Genomic DNA, 23,725 nt, shown 5'->3' with positions numbered 1-23,725 from the left:
CTCTGTCCAACTGGCTAAATATTAGATTAACATGGGGAAGGAAAGTTCGTAAGACTTGGAATATATTTCTAGTTGACAATATTTTGTTCCAAATTGTTCTTTGTGATATGAAAAATGCAAACACTGATACTGTGATGCCGATTTGTTCGAGATATATTATCACATCAGCATTTAATTTGATGTACTTTTTTGAATTAATTAATAATGATATGTAGTATGGACATATGCTTTAATATGTTGTATTGTAATTTTTATCATAATAAACATTGAAAATCAGTGTTTTTCAATGTTTTAGGTAAAATAACTTCTTGAAATACTCATCTTTCTTTAACTGTTTTTTTAATTGTCTTTGTGTTTGCAAAACAAGTACGAAACCTAAAGCTAATTCTCCTGTGGCTTGGAAAAGTTTTCAGTCCCCTACTATAGACCACTTGACTGAAATGATGTGGTGGGACATCATTTTTGACAGGAATAAATCTCTGCAAACTTCAATGAACTGAAGCAACGAAGTACATAAATGTGGACCAAAATTTCCTCTACAATGACGCGAGAGACTGAAAAAGTCACACCGAAAAGGATTACTTAAAAGTTATTGCTGCTAAAGGTTGTTCTACTAGCTACTGAGTCATTAGCTTTTCTCATGACTGGATGAGTTTATGGGAGTTCTTTCATGCGAGTAACATTGCAGGGCTCATAAAAGATGGAGTGAAGTGTCCCATTCAGAATGGCTTGATCTGTTAAACCCTCTGAAGTGGAGCTGAGTTTTATATTGGTCAAAGCTTTGGTGGAGAGGATTTTGTGGGATGCTTCAGGATGCTTCTCCGGGGTAATTATGCAAGAAGCATTCTAATCTCTCTATTCAAGGAGAGATCTGAGATCAGAAGTTCTTAATTGGGATGTTTATAGGAAGTTTGCAAAAATATTATTTTTTTGTCTGCTTTAGGTTTTGAAAATATATGTAAATGTTATGTTTAAGAAGGGAAAAACAGAAGTTCTCAAACTCCCCAGAAATTATTGTTGCTAAGTTATTGCAATGTTAATACATTAAGACAATATAGAAGCAAATAACAAGATGTGGCCACCCACATGTCCCTTCATTATGTAAATACGCTGAATTAAACAGAATCTGGCATGGCAGTAAATCACGAAGCCAAAAATCACCATATCACTTACCTTTAAGGACAGTAGTTAAGCAAAAAAAAACTAGAAAACAATATATTTTCAGTTGAGAAATTTATCAAGTTTGATTAATTTGCAGCAGTCGTGTCAATCTCAAGTGAGAAAAAATAATGAAATTTTGGTGATGCTATTAATTGGCTTGGAGGGACTTTTGAAGGAGAAGTTATTCCGTATTGATGGAGTAGAAGGTGATTTCAGAGACGTAAAAAAATCCTTCTTTTAAATCAGAGTTACTGATGCGATTGAAGAGTTTTTTAAGAGCTTTAATATAAAAACTATCATTTGCTTTTACTGGCGTTGGCACAACAGCATGAGTACAATGCCACAATTGCACACACCCAATAAAGAACATGGTTTAGGAGGAGGGCATTGCATTCCAAGAAACATGTGAAATGTTTGGTCATTTATATCAAAAGTTCATAATTTATCTTATTTTATCATATTTTCATGGTATCATTAAGCAGGGTTGCATTTTGTAAAACAGCACCATAAAATACAAACTTCAAATTTGCTCTTTTTGTAAATCAAAAGAAGAAAAGGATACTAGATCACTTACTCAACCAATAATTAATCTATATTTGTTCAACTGAATGCTGTGGCTGTCAGTGTTTCACTGTTTCCAGTTTAGAAACTTCCCTCTTGGAGATCCTAAAGCCTACTAGAGTAAGCACAGTTATGTTTTGTTGTTGCTTGCCTTTGTGGTTCTGAGTCAGGTTGGAGCGTGGGCTCGGTGTCTGAAATGATAAAAGGAAATAAGCATAAAATGTTTTCTTAATGACATAAATGACCAGCTAAACAAAAGCTTTGCAACAAAACGGAGGAAATTAGACGTATAAAATTATGGTGCCATTAAAGCTAAATCATCATCTGCTCTTGAGGTTTAATTACAACCTCAATGTCCTAATCCAAATGTGTACATTTAAAGATCTCATACAGAGAAGTTGTTTTGAATTATTGAAGTCTATTTAAGTAACGTATTATGGAATAAAACCAAAAATTAATGAGTTTTTCGCAAATTTCTTTTTGATGCACCTTGATTCTTGACATCAAAAGCATACATATTACTGTTTCAAATGCAGCATTCTTCTAAAATGTGTAGCAGGAAAAAAAAAAAAAAAAAACTAAAAATGACATCCATTGCATCAAACAGGACATTTTTTGGAATTATAGATGGTGAATGACATTTAGTGGGTTGTGAAGCCAATGTTTTTTTGTTACTCTGAGCCCATCTCTCACCCATGCCTCTGCCTCTGTTTCAGATCCACATCATTGATTTTGATGATGAGAATAACATCATCAATAAGAATGTCCTCCTGCACCAAGCTGGAGAGATATGGCACATTGCTGCTAGTCCTGCCGATAAGGCTGTACTTACCACCTGCTATAACAAAAGTGAGTTCTACGGTTTCAATCCATCACTTTTTGCTTCATTCATGCTCTTCTTATTGTGTTAATCTTATATTGCATGACTAAATAGTTTTATTTCTGTCAATTCACAGCTTATTTAAGCAGCCTTTACTTAATCCATTCAAGCTGAGCAGTGGTACAAATGTAGTTTCCATCATCAGTAATTATAATTTAAACTTGATGATGACATGCATCCATTTTTTACTTTAAAGAGTAATGCTAAGCTAATATTTTTAGATTCAGAAAATAAACATGTCAATTACTGCCTTTTCAAGACTAAATGCAGAGTCTCTGTGCAAGCATCACACTGAAGAAGACAGCTATGTCAAATAGGGACATGGGGTGAAAGAAGGTGGGACACAGGGTGTGTACCTCTGGGAAGGAGAGCCGTCTTTCACTCTGTGTCAGCCGAGTTCGGCACGCTTCAGCTCACAGGGTGACAGCCGCTCTGGACAGCCAAACACGCGCTGCTGCACACACCACCCACTCACATAAAATATATTTAATCATGAGCGCGCATACACATGGGCGTCACTGTACCATTTCCATACAGCCTTTCAGTGGCAAGCAAAAATGTGTGAGCAGGCTTTTCTCTATAATGATTGCTTGGCCCATTACTCCAAAAGCAAGGTTGTCTTAAACCACTCAAGAGCATCAGCCACGTGTTTCTTTTTAATTTGACAAATAGGCTTAATGCCAGTGTTTTTTAGCCCAGAAGCCGCCTCCACACTGTCAATATCTACACTAGAAAGAAATTAGGCTGGTTCGCTCTATGTCTGTGCTTGTGATTGGATTTTACACTCCAGCTTGAAACTTTTACTCCAATTACTGCACCAGTTCTACATTTACTCTCCTGCTCCCAATTAGCAGCTCTAGCACTGGCATGGATGTGCCAAAATAACTCATTTCATATGTGTGATTAGAAGGAAAGCATGTCCAAATCACAGCATATTAGCAGCGGTCTGTCTCCCTTTCTGACCTTTACATTCAGGTGTGTTTTTGTCACATGAGCTTTTATATTGGGTTCAGATCTGGGTCTCTGTGTTGTCTTCCTGTAGCCAGTGACAGCAGGGTGGTGTCCTGTGCTGCAGTATGGCGGATGCCCTCTGACTGGGACTCAGGAAGCCACGAGTCACCTGATGACTCTTCCCACAACCCTCAAACTCTGGAGTTGCTCTGTCATCTCGACGATAGTGCCCATAGAAATGCTGCCTGGTAGGTCTCACCTTGAAACTGAGAAAGTCCTTTTAGACAAATTCTTCTTGTGATTGAAAGGTAAACTACATATGCACTCATTCGTTACTTAACCACTTTTTTTAATATGTCTGTATTTGCCAGTGTGGTAAATATACATTTTTCAATTAAACAAGTTTGTTGATCTTCAGTCAGTGCTTAACATTACTTGTTTATATTATTGTGCCTAAAAAAACTGTGTGGTAATGATCCAAAATGATCAGCAGAATATGGAAAGAGAACATCTCAAACATTCTGTCTTTGTAATTATCTGTCTAATGCCCATTTATATAAACACATATTGAACATTTGAACATATATTTTAAAGTTTCATGAAGAGGGTTTCCAAAATGCTTTTGTGTATTTAAACATGTTTTTGTAAGTAACGTAATAGTTACTTTCCTTTGTAATTATACAGTACAGTAACTATCTTACTCACTCTATTACGTTTTTGATAAAGTAACTAATAACTGTAACTAATTACTTTTTAAAGTAGCTTGCTGAAGACAAACTTTTTCCTGTCAAACAAAAAGAAGTCCCTCTTAAACAGTTTTATATAGAAATAAATATACAAATATTACTAATCAATGTATTACAATCATAGGATAAATATAGATTGTCAAATGTAAACTGATTCTTAAGATTGTCTGTTTTTTTTAAGGCATAAAGGTTTTTCTACCACAATTTGGCAGACTTTCCTTTAAGACTACACTTCTAAAAAGATATTGGTCTCAATTCTCGTTCTTTACTGTCGACGGAGCTCATTTAGTCTTTCAGCTGTGTGGTTAGAAAGTCATTCCTTCTCTTCAATACGGTTTGTCTTTTAAAAAAAAAAAAAAAATTTGATATTGCCCGTACAATTTGCAACAAAAAGTGATGTAAAATTATGATCGTATTCTCAGAAATCCCATCAATCCACATAGTTACCTACAAGAAAACTGTAGTGCTGAGTGCATTGCAGCACCCCCTTGTGGATTATAGGTCATAGACATATTGGAAAATTTGCACAAAAAAAAAAAAAAATCTAAAGATAAAACTGAAAAAGCTTACCCCTCACAAATCTGATCACTGCCTACAGTGAGTCACATTGAAAAAGTTTTGGGTCCTTCTCTTTCTATATATTTTTTTAAACTAGCAAGTAAATAAAAATATTAGAAATAATTGCTAAATTTAGTCCATTTTTTTATCTACCTCAGAATTGGTTTGTTCTCCTCATTGTTTTAGCCACAGTCTGATTCATAAAGAGAAGATGGCTCATTTCAACCAGATACCATCAGTCGGATAGTTTACTGCAGTGGAATTTTTTTTTAAAATTACTCTGAACCAGCTTTTTGTGTGTTATAATGAAGCTCCATTGCAGAGCCTTCTGCAGCAATGGTTCAACACATCCAGTTCTACAGTTATCAGATGCAGTGAAACTTGCGTATTATTCATTGAAACACAATCCCAGAGGATATTTTCAAACTATGTCAACTTGTAAAGCATATAAACAGACTTATCCAATAGACAAACACTGAGACAGCCTTGTTTTCATTGAGGTTCGAGTTTGAGATGTCCTGCCAAAGGTAAGTGTCTCTGAATGTTGAGGAGTCAGATGTTATGCTCTTCTTCACTGTCACAAAAAGAATTGTCTGAAAACAGACAATCTCATACACATCAGAAGTTTTCTCCAGGGGATGAGTGACTTTTCCAATGTCAAGGGTGAATCTTTCCAAATTTGGTCCCTATTTAATCACAAAGTCAGCATGGATGTGTCACCATTGTATCCACTGGAAGAAATGTTCAATGTTTAAACTCTCTGTCTGATGGCTCACACAGTAAAACAAGCTCATCGGTTTATTATGAAAACATTCAACATTCTTAAATACATTTTTCTCATTTGCGGTTTGGGCATGAATGGTTCATAAGTCCATTTTTATCCAATATCTTCTCTTATTCTGTGAGTGTCAGTTATGTGTTGAGCTGTCCTAGTTGAATAAATCTCAAAGCAAAGTCATCACTGAGCTCTAATCATAACTAATGTGCAGGAAGCAGCTGATCCCCATTTGTTGGAGGAACAGAGCTCCTGAGCAGGAGCAAAATGATAACTGCATCAAGTGCAGAAATATTGAGCATAAATCATTTGAGTGTATATTTTTGCTTTTTTTTAAATATATTTTTATATATTACTCTTAACTCCTAGATCAAACTTGTTTCAAAATCCAGAGGCCAAAAGTGTTTCCAACACTTCTCTTGGAATGCAGTTTCATTTTATGTTTGGAGAAATCAAGTTGCAGGCCCATGCTTGCAGTGTATTTAATCCTTGATACAAAACAAATCACTCTACTTCTTTTTCTGCACTAATAATCTTCTACACATCTATTTGAAATTTTACCACTGAAAAGTTATTTTCTATCAAGAAATCAATCCATTTGGCAATCATCTGGATGTATTTTTCTGGTGATACAGCATCATGTACAATGTCTTCAACTAAAAATGGAAGTTTGTGTCTGATTCTGAAGGAGGGACTTTAAGAAAGGTGTCTTTTTAAAATAAAAAAAACATGAGAAACAAAGAAAAGGCCAATTTTGACATATTTATGTTTTAAACCTTTTAGATTTTTAGGCTCTAAGATGTGACATTTGGCCTTTAAGTTTTAGAAGAACTTGGAGGACAGATTGACAAGCCTTTAGTTCCTCAGAAAGTGAACCAGCCACATACTCCATTATACTCTGAAATGCATCTCGTCTTCATCTCGGCTGCTTTTGTGCGTGTGTGTTATTATTTTTCTCTGGATCTGACTATTGACTGGCCCACATCTTGGATTTTAGTCACAGCTCGATCCTTTTGTCTTACAGTCAGAGCTGTTCGCCATAACTCACTGCCTATGAGAATGAAAATCGATGGTCATTCCGCTTTTTACGCCGCCGTTCATCGTCTGCCTCATGATTGCTATCATTTTTAGACGCGCCAATCAGTTAGCGTACTGTAGCAGGTGTCTGCAAGGTAGAGATAAAGATTGGGAGGAGAAGCCTAGAGAAAAATGCAGATGTAAATTTTTTGCTTTTTGCTTATTTTGTTGAGCTTGTTTCTTAATCATTCCTTTTAATGTTCTATTTCAGGGTAAAGACTTGTGTTTTTAAGGGTTAAAATTAAAGTTACAAATATTTTCCTTTTGCTAGGGATTAAAAAAGTTAATTATCTGAGTGTTTACGTGTGAGAGACCAGGTCAGATGATGCTGTGGGGGTAAAGATTGATGGTTGTGGGCACCACCATCTCAGTGCCCTGAGAGCTATAACCCTCACAAGGGCATCACACTGTGCACATGCGGTCTATATGTGTGTGTTTCTGTTTTGTTGGGCTGTGAATTGGTTGCTGTGAAGCCTGCACCCTATGCTGTGCACTATTGGCTTCCCTAGATGGATGGCTTTGGTGTGCCGCCCGCCTCCTCCATTTCTCTACAACATGCACACATCCTCTCTTGTTCTGATAATACTGGCAGCTTGCACCAATCTGTGCATGCTTTTGTGTGTGTGAAGAGACAAAGAGTTTCTGTTTTAGGGTTTTTTATTTTTTATTTTTACTTTATTTTTGCATGCATGTTTGTCCACCTGCTCCATGTGTGTTTGCATCCACTGTAGCATGTCTGCCTGTTTAGCTCACGCGTGCTGTCCCTTCACTCCCACTAACAATAACCCTTTCTCCTTCCTCAAAAATCCCCTCATTGTTTGGGCGAGCAAACATTTGAGCCTGTGCTCCGTTGTGAAGCGTGTGCTGAATAAAAATGCTGGCAAAATTTTTGTGTGTGTGTTTATGCGTTCTCCATGGCGGTTTTTGCCCTCTTATTCCTCCTTGTGCACTTAGTTTCGATTGGGAGCCTTGCCAGTTGACCAAATTGATTCATGTGGAGCCATTTGAGCCAATCAGCACGCTAGGAGGGAATGGCAGAGCGTAAAAAAAAAAAAAACAATTCTAAAGATGGAAGAAGATGGCAATGGTACAACTGTGTATTTGGTCAAAGAAACGCCTTCTCATTTTTTTGCTGAAGTTATTTCTCTTTGGTTATACTTGTCTTGGGCTTCTTTTATTAATTTTTTTTGCAAAAAGATCACAAGTTTTGCTCTGTATTTATTCCTTGTCATGCACAAGAGTGTATTGCATAAAATAGGATGCATTGTTGTATTGACAAAGCCAGAGTTTACTCAACAATTTCCAATCACTGCTCTTGTGTAGAGAACAGAGGTTGTTTTAGGCAGGTTATTTGCAACATATTCACCTTGTCTTCATTTAAAAAAAAGTTACTATTTTTGACTGATCTTGAACTTTGTAAACTAGTAAAGTTAAATTGGGACAAATATTTTAGTTTTCCATTAAGCTTCATAGTTTTGTAAGAAACACTGAAAGTCAGCTGAAATTTTAGAGCAGTGTATGGTGTGAGGAACTGCTACCTTGAGACTATGTCCAACTGGCTAAATATTACATTAACATGAAAAATGAAAGTTTATAACTCTATATATATTTTCCCTCTAAGTAGTTCTTTGCAACATGACTATAACACACATTGTTACAACAATGACGACACTTTTGCGGTGTATTGTGCTGGCCTAGTATTTGGTGCTTTTAAGACCAAATCTTTTCCATAATTAATACCCACTCATGTTTAAACAATGCAGTCTAAGATAATATCCTTTATGAGTTTTAATGACATGTCTCACAAAGATGAGGTTAAAACTACTGTATTCTTATTTTAGATACTGATGAGGTTATTGGACTCCTTTTTATGTGTTTTCATGTAAAACAGGACAAAATAACTCAATCTTTTGATATTCTGTTATTCTTGATACCAGAGATATAGTTTTTTTTGTTTTTGTACAATTGGAGAAGGGTTGCATGTAGATGATTGCTCTGTGATTTTACAGACATACTCCTTTAACCCTATAATATTAAGTATAATTCCTTAAAATATGTTTTTGAGACTTCTACTTCTGTTCTACTTTCTTTGAACCCTATTACATCATATTATAGCTATGATCTCAGGTGAAGGTCCCAAATACCACAGGTGTCAAGGTCCAGTTCTGATCAAAGTTTATGTACGCCTTTTAAGAAGCCTCCAAATTACAATTACTATTTTTTATAAATTCCTCTAAAAAATTAGTCTGGCTGGAGGGTTCAACAGCTGGCTAAGTTGGGAAAATGGTACTTACCCATTGTCTCTGAGGAAATTATCATCCACGCTCTGTTAATAGGAGCCATAACTGTTTAAACAAGCTAAGTTATTGATGAAAGCAGTGGTTTGAGTTTCATGGAAACATAAATATTTTTTCTCACCAGTTCTTAAAGATTTCAAACTATATTTTAGTTTCAGAAAACTAAAGTATAGTTTCCTGACCATTAATTTTTGAATAACACTTTTAAGGGAATCTTTTTCGGAACTAACATTACTGATTGGTGAAATACTTTATTGCAAAGAGAAATTTTTAGGATTAGAAGTAAGACAAAAAGACTGATTGTGTTTTCTATTTCTAAAAATGAGACTACTCTGTTGGATAAAATAATCTCCTGCATCTGTTCTCACTGCAGTACAGCAGGATGTCCTGTTATTTGATTAGGATCTTCTGTACTGTACAGTCCACTATGAGAAGCATGTTGTGTCTTTTGTTTTTGCACAAGCTCCAGAAAGTCCAGAGTTCAGTCACCTATCTTTATTAATTTGTTTAGCTTTGTAACATTGGTTTGCATAGATGATACATTAGGTGCTCAATTATTAGCCAAGTGTTTTTTGATGATTATTTCTATCAATCACCAACTAAAGTGTTCTTGGTTAATCCAAAATGCTAATAAACCTTAAACATGAATGTTTGCAAAAGTAAAAGTGATGTTTGGGCTTTTTTGGGGAATATCTACAGGCACTACAGGATCTACAAATCTACAGGAAAGAATCTGCCTAATAATTATGAACACCTTGATAAAAGGTGTTGACTTCCTTAGGCAACACTGGAATTGTCTCTGAGGAAATTATCATCCAAGCTCTGTTAATAGGAGCAATAACTGTTTAAATAAGCTAAATTATTTATTTCATGAAGTACAAAATTCTTGCAATGATTCTGACTTTTCCACCATACAAAGAACTCAACAGTGCTGCCAAAATCCAAATCCTTCAGTGTTCCTGAATGGGCTTTTGCATAGACACGTTGTTTTTGTGTTTGATTTGACCTTCTCATTTCAATTCTCATGAGGTAGAAAATGTTCTGTCTTAACTCTGCTACAATAATGGAATTCATTTTTCAGGAATTTGATTGACAAAATCTTGAGAAAAGGAAATTAAGAAAATAAGAGCCACACAGTAGTTTTCATGAACTTCATCGACATACTTGCAGAAAGTGTCACTTACGGTAGTTTAGCATTTTTTACTTGGTATGCCTATGAAATCCTGTCCAGAAGGAGGAGAGCCACACCCGATGCGTTTGTCTTGTACATACTGGGATTTAATTTGTATACATGCAAAGCACAGCGTAAAAGGAGAACAACCTGAAGAGCAAGAGACGTATAGAAAGACAAGGAGAGACATAAAACTGCATGCCTTCCTTCGACTTAGATGTATGGGACTGTGAAACCCCCACAGCTCTCCCTGACAGTATTTACATACTGCTTCAGAAGCTGGCTTGTTGCAACACTCAAAGTCAAATGCATGTAACTTACAGTGTTTTTTTTTTTAAAAAAGCTGATATTAGGCACTGCTCAGTAATTGTCTCTAACTCTCTGCTGTTGCATAAGATAATTGATACTTTGGGGAAAAATGTGATGTGCAAATCCCAAAGTGGTGAGTATGTTTTAATTGGCCCTATGGTGTCCTGATGAATGTGTGTTTTTGTAACAGTGTTGGGGAGTAAGGTAGCAATCCGTTGTCTTATTTCAAGGTTTCTGTGATGGCAGGCTCATTCCTCACGTATTTGGCACCTGCTGTTCAGTTTTTAAGATGGGGCTGTAGGTGTTGGTCCAATGTTCACCCTCAGTGAGTTATAGTAAGAATCCATCTTTCCAGAAGATCCTTAAAAACTTAACAAATTTCTATGCGCTTACTGCCAGTCACATATATACACAACCCATATTTGTCTTTGGGTTTGTTTTTTTCAGACCACCACAAAGTTTTGCACGACTATAATGTGTAGTGGAAAGAAAACCACGCTTTCTTTTATTTTTCAAATAAAACCATAAAAAGTCTGGGTGTCACTGATAAAGGAAAATCTATCTGTGAGTAATTTATTCTCAGTATATATGGATTTGTTCTTTAAACATTATGAAAAAACAACTACATTAAAAACTTTATTTTAACAATGAATGACCATGTCTATTTTTAACCAGTCTGTTTCCCAAACAAACTCCTTCTTTGAAATTGGCAGGTTTGACACCAATAGTTTGCTTCAGATTAAGTTCTGGCTCCTGAAACGCTAGTTTCAAAATTAACTACTGGTTTTTGCTAATAAAATATTTTTGGGCTTGAGTCTTGCCATAAATATTCCTTTGTCTTCTGAAAATGAATTAAAGTAAATGTGATACAGCCCTAAAGGCAAATAAGTTTGCATGCTGGGTGTGTTTACGTCTGTGTTTTTGCATCCAGAGTCCATGACTGTTTGCTCCTCAGGAGGGCAGTAAAAGCCGTCCCTCTGCAGCTTTAGATTTACAGCCCTAATAAACACAGCTCCGTTGCCCCTCCTCTACTTCTCCCAATCCCTCCAGCGCTCTGCTTCGCCTCTTCTAATGGCGCTATCTGTATTTGAAACTTGGATTCAGTCCAACACTAAACTCTAACTTGGTCATTTGTTTTATCTCTCTCAAACACGCTCCTCGTCTCTCAGACATGAGCATTGTTGTGGCTTCTCCAGGTTGACAAATGAGTTCAAGGAAAATGAAGTGTCTAATTGATGAACTTCCTAAATAAATGGCATCATTTTCTAAGCGTCTTACGACTCTGGTTTTATAGCTGTGTCAGAATTAGACGACCCAACCTACAAGTAATCCAAATTTATGCTGCATTCAGACCAGATTAAAACATAATTATCTTTTAAAGTAAAAATTATAACATTAAAATCAACACTGGAAATAGGAGCATTTTCTAGTTATATTTGGCTCATTTGAAAGTCCCTGACATTATCTTACATGGTAAGACTGGGAGTTAAAGAGCTTCTTTGTCTGTTGAGTTCTTCTGTCTTGGCACTGTTTCCATCTTTATTTAGCTATCTGAACTAAGAGACATGAAGAAAAGTACAGATGTGATCTAGTCGCCAACAAGGGAGCAATGAAAAACACAGCAAGTGGCCCTGTGCTCATAATATATGCTTTAAGTAGAGCACAGTGAGGACTTGCGGCTCCACGAGGCATGCAATAAAGAATCAATACTCTGCAGACGGTTGTATGCAGGGAGCGATCAAAGTAAAGTATCCAGCAAAAACAATTTTTTAGCTACGGTGAAGCAGCCATGTGTCCCACTCTGTGGCAGTAGATTGACAGAATTGGGCTGCAGGATTTGCCAATGAGTAGTCTCTCATTTATACAAGGTTGTCACTTTTATTGGCAATGAATTCACTTCTCCTACAGTATAATCAGTGAAGACTGCAGCAAAAGACTGCAGCAGGTGAGATGCGTAATAGCCAGCAACACAAATCTGATCTGGACTATTATACTTGGTCAGTCAGTCCCAGCCCCCTTTCTCTAATTTGAACTCCCATTTTAGGCTTTGCTGTGGAAAGAAACTGTAGCCCTGAAGAGAGCAATGAGGAGGGTGGGAGCAGCACATACATGGGATTGATTGAGCGCGCTAAGACCCTCCATTTGGCTCTATTTGGTTGTTTCCAACCAAGTGGTATGAATTTGTACACATGGAGGAGGCAGGGGAAATCAATTTTTCTCATATTATACCTTCATATTATAGTAATATAATATTATATTAACAAACATATAAAACAATTTTATAAAAGTTACTTACTGTGGCATTTAACTGTGGGAGAGTGTGTGCACCACCCATTCTCCTGCCTTGACTAGACTTGCGTGCTAGTCATGCATCTCTGAATTTTAGTAACTCACCATGGATTGTGCACATCATCTTTCACTCAAAAGGGACGATTTTGAAGAATCACCTCTGCCTGGCGCAACTCCCTACAGCTTTGTGCCATCTGTTGAAGATGTCAGAAGTTCTGCACTTGGCACTGCCTCCCGTTCAGCCTGCTGCACTTTTGATTTCTGATGGCTTAGTCCAGCACCCATCTTGATGGCTGCAGCTTCATGTTAATTTTCATGTGGTACATAGTGTTCCCATTTGTAAAATTTATGAGATTTTTCTGTAAGGGTGACCAATCACTGCAATGGTCTTTTAGAAGCAGTTTCTATTTTTATTTTGCCTGGCCATAAAAATTTCACTGGAATAGCATGAAATTGCATGTAGTCAAAATGGCCTCTAATTGTGACCAAAATAGGTAGAAAAGATTGTATTTCATTTTCCCCTTTCACAACAAACATGACTTCCATTTTGTAGGAAAATTTAAAATTTTAGGAAAACACTCAACATCCTTGCCTCTAGTGGATTAGTTTATCTAAATAAAGAGACTCACTGCATTCCATTAGGAGCAGATGATCTCACCATAACAAAATTGTTTGAAATATTCTGAGTAATTAACATGTGGCCTCTGAAATTCAGGGCATTTTTCTCATTATTTCACTCGCTGGCTTGTAACACTTTTGGGTCATTGTATCCCATTCGCTAATCAGCTTGTTAGCATAACTTATTTGATCACTCTGTGATAAACAGTTGTTTGCTGTCAACTTTTGCTAGCTAATCCTAAAACAGTGAGATAACTGCAGGAAAGCATAGCAAGCGGTGACGGTTTAAAGTCAGGTTGCATGCGGACTCTTCATGTTTACAAATAATTATTTATTCGTCTATAATTAGTGCTTAAGCATTCTCAATAATGTCTTCCAATATCATATAATTATTTTGTTATTCTTACATTTCTTATCAACTGTTATTTGTTTACACAAAAACACAGTGGGCTGTTGCCCAAATGCCCCTACAACCGGGCTTACCAAGATTTCAGGAGGAACAATGTCATTCCTGAATAACATTACATTACACTGTTTTACATTTCTTGTGAATTGATAAGAGACTAAAAAGCAACAGATGTAGTACCTGAAATGAGATTTTAAAGTGTTTTTTTTTCATGATCTGCTAGAAACATAATTCATAGCTAATAAAAGAAACAAACTTTCCTGAAAATTTTCCTTTTTCATACTGTTGCTATGTTTTCATTAGTGATGAAACTGTTCACCCCCAGTTGCAAATGTTAATTAAAAGCAGTCTATTTATGGTTTAATTTGAATGATCCTATTGTGTAATTTATGAAGTGCTAGTAATAATGTGTGTTCAGTAGGCCACTGTGTGCGTAGAAGGCCATTACCTCAATGTGCGTAAATCACATCTTTCTGTTACACTGTGTGGATTACATGTAAATATAACCAAACTCTGTGCTCTTACTGACCATGACTCAGGTCTTCTGAGTGTTTATACGCTGCATGTGTGTCCTTCTGCATTTACAGCGTGTTGTGGGAGCCCATGGGCGATGGCAAACGTGTGATTTCATTGGCTGATAACCATGCGCTGCTCTGGGACCTCCAGGAGAGCTCTACACAAGCCACGGTATGAGAAGCACACAAACTGAAAATCACATTCACACACACAGTTTGCACAGCAGCAGACTTATTATTTGAGAACCAAGTTTTTTATTTTTTTTATTTTTTTTCTTGGTTGTAACTGAAACATACTTTCACTGACGAAACAGCTGCTTACACTATTCACATATGTTCATAAAAAGTATTTGCAAAGATCTACGTTAGAGCTCCTGTGATAGCCACACTTCTTCCCAATGCTTATAGTAGGAATTTTGTCACAACCGATAAATCAGTCCATTGTTCGCCTGAAACGTGGTTCGGTGAATTGTACAATGTTTTTCTCATTTAAAACATACAGAAACTTCTTGTGATATTTTTATAAGAATTATGTGCTGTCTGACTCTATTGCATATAATGTGGTGAAACCATGCTGTGCAGCAGAAATAATTGTCCTCATAAAACATGAGGACATGTTTCATGAACAGGACGAACAAAACGAGTTATGAATTTTGCCTCTCTGTGCACAGCTGTATTCATGTTGTGTTTAAAATGTGTGAGAAGAAAGAAACTTAAGAAAATAATATAATTCAAATTGTATGGTGATAAGGGTGTTCATGAATGAAACTTATCTTAATGAACCTGAAGCCAGCATCTCTAACTTGAAGTCACTCTAATTTCACATGTTAGGACCTCACAGAGGTTTTTGCATTTAATTAAATTTTGACGGAATGCTTTGTTGAAATGCCTTTTACTACAATGAAGTCTTTTCAGGTGTGTCTACATGCATGGCATGTCTTGAAATCAAAATGTCTGTTCAATCTTTGAAAAATTGCTGCAGGTTAATCAAACAAGAAAGAGAATCTGTGAACAATAAATTTTTATTTAGATCTGGACTTTGACTGGTTAGTTTTAACATCTGAACATGCTTTATAAAAATAGCAAAAAAAAAAACAAAAACATGCTTTTCACATGCTGGATGGTGAACTTCTGCCATAGTTTAGCAACTTCTGACTGGTTTTAAGTCAAAATGCTTATTTTTGATGTCATCTGAGCACAAAACAAGCTGTTAGTCCACATTAGCTGTGTGTTCCCTTCATGAGTTAGTGAAACTGCAAGCAAATAGTCCTAACGCCTTTTTTTGAACAACTCCATTCTCAGGTTTTCCATGTAGGTAAGCAGCTAACATAGTTAGTAGCTGTCCACTTGATAGACTCTCCTGATGTTCTCTGTTCCTCCTTTGGATTTACAGTCTCCCTTTACTCCCTTATGGCTGCTTCTCTTGGTGGTAAAATGAGCTCTTCTGATTATTAGAGAGACCAAATGGTGCTTCATGACATGGCCAAAGCTTTAGATATTGTTTTATAAATTCAGATATAAACTTCTCCACAACTGTATGCCTTACCTGTCTGATGTGTTCATTGGTCTTCATCATGCAGTTCATTGTGCTACATCCTCTTACAAACCTCTCAGCCCTTCACGGAAAAGCTGCAATTGCACTTCGAAAAAATGTTTCCACTTGTGGGCTATAATACTTGATTGAGTGACATTTAAAGACATTCAGTTGACTTTTATTTTGGGGTATCAAAGTTAGAAGGAGTTATTTCAAATGCACACCATACTTATCAGATTTGTATTCATAAAAATAATCCAAAACCATTTGGTCCTTTCATAATTTAAAGCCCTTTTAAATCAATAAGAACATAACATCCAAATGAAATATTTAGAAACTTATGATTTGTTTTATCATCGTAGCAAAATGTACAGGAATTAAGCCATGGGAATACATTTGCAATGTTTTTGTCTAAAAATGAACAGAAGAAAATTATGTTGGCCAACTACTAAATTGAGGGCTGTAGAAAGTTCTCTGTGAAAGTATTATGAGATTGAAATAAGAGTGGGACAAACCCCAAATATTGCTCAACGCGAGAGTCGCCCCTCGCTGGCAGAAAGACACATTAATGACTCTTAATACAGAGAAAAAGCAATGTAACTAAATTGAGGGTAAATACTTGTGGTCGATTTGCCTGTGGTTGTGTCCTTCGTAATGCAAGGTGAAGAGGCTCTTCACTGTAAATTCACCGTCTCCAACTTGCCAGCTTTGCACTTAGAAAGGCCATTATGTGTATTCAAAGCCACAAAATAATGGCGTGTGTCATGTGTGAATGCATTTGGGGAAGAACTAATCGAGTTGTGATGTCAGTCGGCTTTTGTGGATATGTGCGCGTGTGTTTGTGTGTGTGGAGATCCATTAGAAACCAGATGTGATGAGAAATATGAAGTGTATGACTCATTAGTGGTTTATGTAGATTCACATAAAGGGCAGCAAGCTCACATGCAAGCACAAGTCAGTCTTGGAGTCTAAAAGTCTGTTGGACTCTTTCTTATTTTAGCACAGATAAATGGAAGGGCAAGACCTCTCACTCTGTCCGAATATTTACCAAGATTATTTATGTTGAGTTCTAGGTCAATTTATTGTTTAAAAGGAAAGGGGGAAAAAGGATGATATTTTACATCATCTGCTCATCTTCAGTTTGTGTCTCAAAACTAATAAATATAAATATATTAGTTTAATAATAGCAGCAGAGAAAGTGAACAAGCTATTCAGTCCATGTTGGCCACACTTCCAAATATTGAGCTATTGAAGAGCTGTAATTGCAACAAAGTGTGTTTAAACATAGGCTTGGCTCAAGGGAGCTGGGCACAAATACACACTGCACTTTTCAGTGAAGGTTGTATATTATTTTTCCTTCGATTCTACAATAATTAGTGACCTTGAGTTGTTTTGGCACACAGAATCCAACTAAAATACGTCTAGTGTGGCTGTAGTGCGACAATGTGGGAAAGTTAGTAATAATTTGCACAGAACTGTGTAGGTCAGTCCAGCATGTAAATGAGTGGACCACAGAGGTGAATCCATGTCTGTGAATCAGACACTGAACAGAACAATTGATGTACATGCTTTGAGGTGAACAGAGAAGCATGCATGTGAATGGAAGAAACATGACGAGAAGGAAGAAGGGGAAGGAAAAATGTGCCAATACAAGATGCTGCTGATTGCAAAAATAAATATAAGAAAGGAGGAAGACCGAGCCGGGATAAGGAAAGAGTGAGGAGGCTGATGAGGAGAAGGGGAATGTGAAAAAGGAGGGAGAGCTCGGGAGCCAAGACAAATTCCTCCACTGCTTATGAGAATGCTAAGCGTCTTACCTCCCTCCCTACTTCCTTTTTTTCATCCCACTCTCCTTTCCTCCTCAGTCTGTCAGAGGGTGATGTGTTCATCTCTAGTAATGTCCAGCACAGCATGGATTTCTCTCTGTTTTCTTTCTTTCTGTCTCTCTCTCTTTCTCTTTCTCTCTTTGTCCCTCTCCACCCTCTCTCTTTTTCTATCTCTCTCCCTCTCTCTCTGTCTCTCTCTCTCTGAGGTCTGGCCTGGATTAGTGGCTCTATGAGTTGGATGTGGTAGTGTGTATGCATTTATAGGAGAGGATCGTGGGTTTAAGCATGCCAGTGTGCATTGTTTTTGTGCCTATGATGTGTGTTTGCAGCCCTCATCAGTTGGATTCGCTGGTGGAATTGAGGACACCTACACACCTTGTCCCGCACATCTGCTCTCACACAAACTAATGCACACCCCCCGAACCATCGGGGTGTGAAGAAAGCATGACTGCATGGTGATTTGATAGAAAGCTCTGCATTAGAGCTGCTTGCCTCCTAAATGAATGCGTCCCCTAGTGTTGTGTGTACTGCCTTGTTAGGGCCCCTAATTTGGTTAGCGCACTAATAAAGCTGGGAAGCTGGGATGCACGAAGCTCCAGCTTTGCTGTTGAACCATTAGTGGAGCAGGATTCCTGCAGAAGTTTTCTTACTGAGCTTAAGAAAGCTCATGTTCTGTGAGGAGGGGAGGGGAGCTCCGACTCTTCTGTCAAATACAGGCTGTGTCTTTCCTTAAGTTACGAGAAAAGATATTTATATGTGTGTGCACGTTTCCTTTGACACTTTATAACCATATTTATAGACGATAAACCTAATCTGGTTCATCCTTTGAATTGACCCTTTGGTAATTACTATGCTAGCTGTCCAGCATTTATTGCCCTCATTTTAAAATCAAAATCAAATCAAATTTAAGTGACTGAAACATCATCAAAAACAGCTTAGTTGTAAAACATATAATAAGAAGAGGAGTATTGAATCCAAGCTATTTAAGTAGTTTTGAAATGATAACTTTCTAAAGATTAAATTTCATATTATGTTCAGGTTAGAAAGCATTTCTGTCTCCAGTGAGTGGGTTTTACAGACTTTGTAGCAGATCTACATCTGTTGAAATTTTCAGAACATTTTTTTAAATGAAATAAATAAAATGTCCTAAAACATTTTTGAATTTGAGTTGATAGGGTTACGATCAACTTTTTTGAGCTTTACATAGTGTTATAATTTTATTACCTAATCACCACCATACCTGGAGTGATTCTTTGATTGTTTCATTACATATTTGAAAAACCCTTTAAGCTCCTGTGGCAGTCATTCAGCTGTGCAAAACGTCTGAATGGACAGACACAGATTATTATTTTTTTTTTTTCTGAAACATTACTAAATGTACCAAGAAAGTTGCTGCTTTGGCAACAATGGGGTGACTATTAATAACTGCTTATGTACATACATGACCTTGTGTGCCAGTCAAACCTCTCTCAAAGCAGAGCAAAAGAGGACAGTCATTGATTTTTAGACCTTTGCTGAGGTAGATAAGATTGGTACATAAGGTCGGGTTCACATGTACGTATTGACCGATCACCGATCTCCCAAATTTAAGAAAATCTGGGGTAATTTATCAGTGGATCCTACTATAAATACCTGGTAAACTTGGATATTAATGCTTGACACTGAAACCTGAACATTTGAAATAGTGCAGTTTTAGTTTTTTATCTTGAAACCTTGCAGTCCAACTTCACAACTGACAAGAATCTACCATTTCCTGTTTTCTACACCTGTACAATTCTTCTTCTTTTAATCCCTCTTGCTTTATTCCTTTCCTTTTCTCCTCTCTCCTTCTCCACGGGCCACTCACCATCTCCCCCCTCTGTCCTCCCTAGCTGAAATAATGAGAATGTACCAGGGAACAGTGTGGTGACGGACCGATCGATGATCTTTGCTCCAGCAGCCAGAGATGGGGGAGGAAGAGGGAGGGCTGGAGAAATGGGAGAAGGAGAAGGATGACGATAAAAACCTGCAGATAGTCAGGGAGCAAAGAAAAATGGAGTAGTGTGGTTTTGCTTTTTGGAATTTTTAGATGCATCACAAGTTTTAGGAAAGGATATTATCCAAAACTGGTCTGCTGCATTAATTGGGTTCTATTTTTCAAGAAAAGCCCTATGAAACAATTTACTTTATAAATCAGAGGGCTTGAAGCATTTTGGCTTTCATTAAATTCACCATCATTCTTTTTATTTGAAATATATCTGAAAAAATATCCAGGGACAAGCATGTCATCCTGTTTGAGAAACCTCAAATGCTCCAGTTTAATCGGCCTTCACTCTACTACTTAATTTCTGCACCAAGTGACGTTTGAAAAATAAATGACAATACATTCCAGTGATCCTCGACCAACTTACACAGCTTTTATTCAATACTTCACACTAATCAGTTTTAAACGTTCTCAGAGCTTTGCAGATCTTTTCCAAAATAAATGATCTTGTGTGTAAATCACCTCCAGCAAAGCAAAAAACTACCTCAATCACGTTAACGCGTACAAATTTTGAGGAAATTATTGATTATTGAAAATTTCCTGCAGCGCTAATCTCCACCTACCACACATCATTTATTTGAAAGACCAGTGAAAATCCGTTGGAGGTTTGATAAAAGGTAACTAAATCACTACCTAACCAGGATGAATAAAATCAGTCTCTTCACTAATAACATTAAACTTTTTTCTCTCTTTCAAACCAATACCAGCTCTACTCTCGAGCACAATAAAGTAGCAAAAACCTTTCAAGGTATTTCTGAGTCTTGAATTTGGTCACAGAATGCAGAAAAAAACCCTACCCTGAGTAAGAGCTTTTCAGAAACTGCACAGGCTTACCGGAAAAAGCCTGAAAGAATATCACTAAGACAACAGTAAAAAACTTGCTGGATGTCCTCGAGTATTTAGTTCATCAGAGTTGAGTTTTCTTCCTGGAAGGTGGAAGCTTTCAAAGAGAAGGTCTACTAAAAAAGGTCAATGCTTCAAAAAAGGTGTTAGTCAAAGTGAAGGGTGTAAATATGTACATAGAACAACTACACAAGTGAAGAGGAATCCCCTGCAAGTTTATTAAAATTATAGATAAACTATGAGTGAAAGATATGGCATAGCAAAAACAAAATTGAAGAGGTTCTGCTTTAAATTAGTTGCAAAATAATTATAAAGTAAAATAGTTAAAAAAAAATACATATTTTGTAACAGAAACAGTGATAATGAAGGCTGAATGTTCCATTTTTTCCAAATAGAAGTCATTTTTTATATGAAAATGAATTAACTTTATGTGTTAGAGAACTTTTTTTTTTTCAGTAAACATATGGTCTTATTTGCTAGTGGACCTGGTGAATTATGTGAGTAAAATGAAGTACACCGATCACAAATCTGCTACCCCATTGAGGGTGCACGTTTTCTACAACACTTAATTAAATCCACTTATTACTGGTAAAAGTACCAAGGTGGCGAATAGGCTTCAGCTGCTATGACATTTTCACAATATGACATTTGTGATAAAAATATCACATTATGATATTAATACTAAGATTTCAATAGAAATCCATAATACGATCTAACTAATTGTATTTAAAACAATGGTTTTTATTTGATGCTAAAAAAAATTCAGCATTATTTTGATTATATGTACTCTTCTGTTGAAAATCACTCTCTTAAAAAATAGAGAGTGATTTTCTCTATTCTCTGTGTCCTCGAGTATTTAGTTCATCAGAGTTGAGTTTCAAATAATTAGAATTTCTTATGCAAACAAAAGTACTTAATTTTACATCTATACTCTTTGACATTTTGTCCCAATTTAATCCAAAATACTTCTTTACAAATTGGTTCATTCCAGGTAATGACATTTTTTAAAAACTGCTTCAGTCACAAGCAGTGAGATAAAAATTTCAGTCAGTGTTAGTGAGATGACTATATTGCTTTGAAATCTGTATTGCAACTTGATATAGTAACAGTTAAGTTGAAAACCTTATTGGGCAAAGTATTGTCACTTCTTCTTGTTCTGTTCTTGACAGAGTGATGGTGGGAGTGAAATAAGTTACTTTAGCTGGGTAATTACTTGAGCTGTGCAGCCTGGTACCTGTCCTAAAATTAACTACCTTAGAAAGGTTGATGTTTTTGATGTTAATTTTTCTAGGAAAGTATAATATCACATAAGACTAAGAAATAAAGGGATTTTTTTTTTTATTAATATGTTCATTGTGTGTTACTCCTTACACTTCATCAGTTATTCTAAGCTTTTGCACATCAGAAAGTCTTTGGCTCAATAAAGCAATATTTTCACTCCTTTAGTGTACCTTCAGTGACTGTCTAAACAGCCGGCGCACAATTTCTTGCAAGAAAAGTGTGAGTTAGTGATCAGGTGGTGACTGACGGGGTTCTGAAGCATCTCTGCCCCTTACAGCTGGAGAAAACTTCTGTTTCTAAGGTGTGTAATTTGAAAAGTTTTAGACTAACAATCGTATGACAAACAAAGCAGTTTTGAAACCACATATACCTCAATACTATAAACAAATATTTTGCTCTTATTAGCATCAGCTAAACAATGAAATGCAGTGTCCAAAAGCAAACCCTAAAATGGTTCCTTTAGGAATATATTTTAATCTTGATTAAGGCAGAGAGAAAAAGCTTCTTTATGTGATTATTATTCTGACTGAACGCACTGTTCTTGCTGAACTTGTCACATGTATTTAAGTGAAACTTCCATGGATGATCTGAGAAGTTAATAAAGGTCTTCCGGTGTGATGCAGGTCTCCAGCACTGCCACCCTCGAAGGCAAAGGTCAGCTGAAGTTCACCTCTGGCAAATGGAGCCCCCACCACAACTGCAGCCAGCTCGCCACGGCAAATGACACGACCATCCGAGGCTGGGATCTTCGCACTATGAGGTGAGCTCCATTACCAGAGGCAGGTCTGAAAATGTAAAATTCCTATAGAATCTTATGCCTTACATGTATTTACTTTATTTATTCCAAAGTTTCCGTTGTTTATTGTTTAGGAAAAGACAAGTTGCAATATTTTATTTAAAAAATATTGGAACTTTTACGGTTTCTTTATATCAACTGTTTCACTATAATGTTTATGGAATTTGCTCAATTTACCAAATGAAACATCAAAGTTTGATTTAGTGACCTTGGTGTTGAAAATCTCACAGCATAACATTTTTAATTCCTTGCCACTTAGAGTTGAGCCATGATTTCTTACACAGGAGCTGTCTGCTGTCACCTGACTTAAAGCCAGTTGGATGTTTGCGAGGGATACTTTTAAATCTGACAGAAATGAGTCATTAAAGAGTCGTGTAAGTTAAATTGTCAGAGCTTAACGGTTTCAGAAGGTATTTACATGGCTTTACAAGATGTTTCAGTGCTTCACACAGAAATGTGTTTTTAATTATACTAGTCACACTGAGCATGTTTTAGAGCAACTTTCTTTTCAAATAATTAAAATTTCTTATGCAAACAAAAGTGCTTAATTTTACATCTACATGCTTTAACATTTTTGTCCCAATGTAAGTCAACAATCAGTAATAACTTAAGAAGTACTTTAGTAATTTTGCAAAATACTAGTTCAGGTTTAATGAAGGTGTTTTGATTGTCACTTCACTTCCAACAGCCTCTTGCGTGTTGGAAGTAGGGAGTTAAGGACGTCGGCAAGTCAGATCTGTAACTTCGGGATAAAGATTGGCTCTAAATGAAGAATGAAACTTTAAGTTGGCCAGAAGTCTATTGGAAAATTAAAAAAAAATTGCCCACAACTACAATCGCTATTAAAATTATAACCTACAACAAGTTAAAAATATATACAATTGAATGTATTGGTAGGGGATTTTTGTTTTTGCTGAAAATTCAATAAAGATATTCAAATAAATCTATACAAAACTATCAAAGATACATAGTAAACAATTAACCGACTTGGATAAATCTATTATTTAGTTAAAATAATACATTAAAGTAGGAATTAAATCAGTACTGTTGACCAAAACAGCAGTTTTAAAGGAATTTTTACTTTCTGTGTGTTACAATATTTAGCCGT

The 23,725-nt window shown here is 36.4% G+C and overlaps 1 protein-coding gene across 1 annotated transcript in view; it reads left to right on the top strand.

The window, feature by feature from the left end:
• Window positions 1–23,725, top strand: part of eipr1 (EARP complex and GARP complex interacting protein 1) — a 49,048-nt gene that overhangs the window by 5,650 nt on the left and 19,673 nt on the right. The window contains exons 3-6 of the mRNA XM_055038302.1: window positions 2,439–2,571; window positions 3,645–3,801; window positions 14,387–14,486; window positions 22,445–22,581. Coding sequence (XP_054894277.1) covers window positions 2,439–2,571; window positions 3,645–3,801; window positions 14,387–14,486; window positions 22,445–22,581 — 527 coding nt within the window. The remainder of the gene's footprint in view (window positions 1–2,438; window positions 2,572–3,644; window positions 3,802–14,386; window positions 14,487–22,444; window positions 22,582–23,725) is intronic.

This window comes from Poeciliopsis prolifica, unplaced genomic scaffold, assembly GCF_027474105.1.
Source record: "Poeciliopsis prolifica strain line A6 unplaced genomic scaffold, Auburn_PproV2 SCAFFOLD013, whole genome shotgun sequence".
Lineage (NCBI taxonomy): Eukaryota > Metazoa > Chordata > Actinopteri > Cyprinodontiformes > Poeciliidae > Poeciliopsis > Poeciliopsis prolifica.
This window is presented reverse-complemented; position numbering and strand designations above follow the sequence as displayed.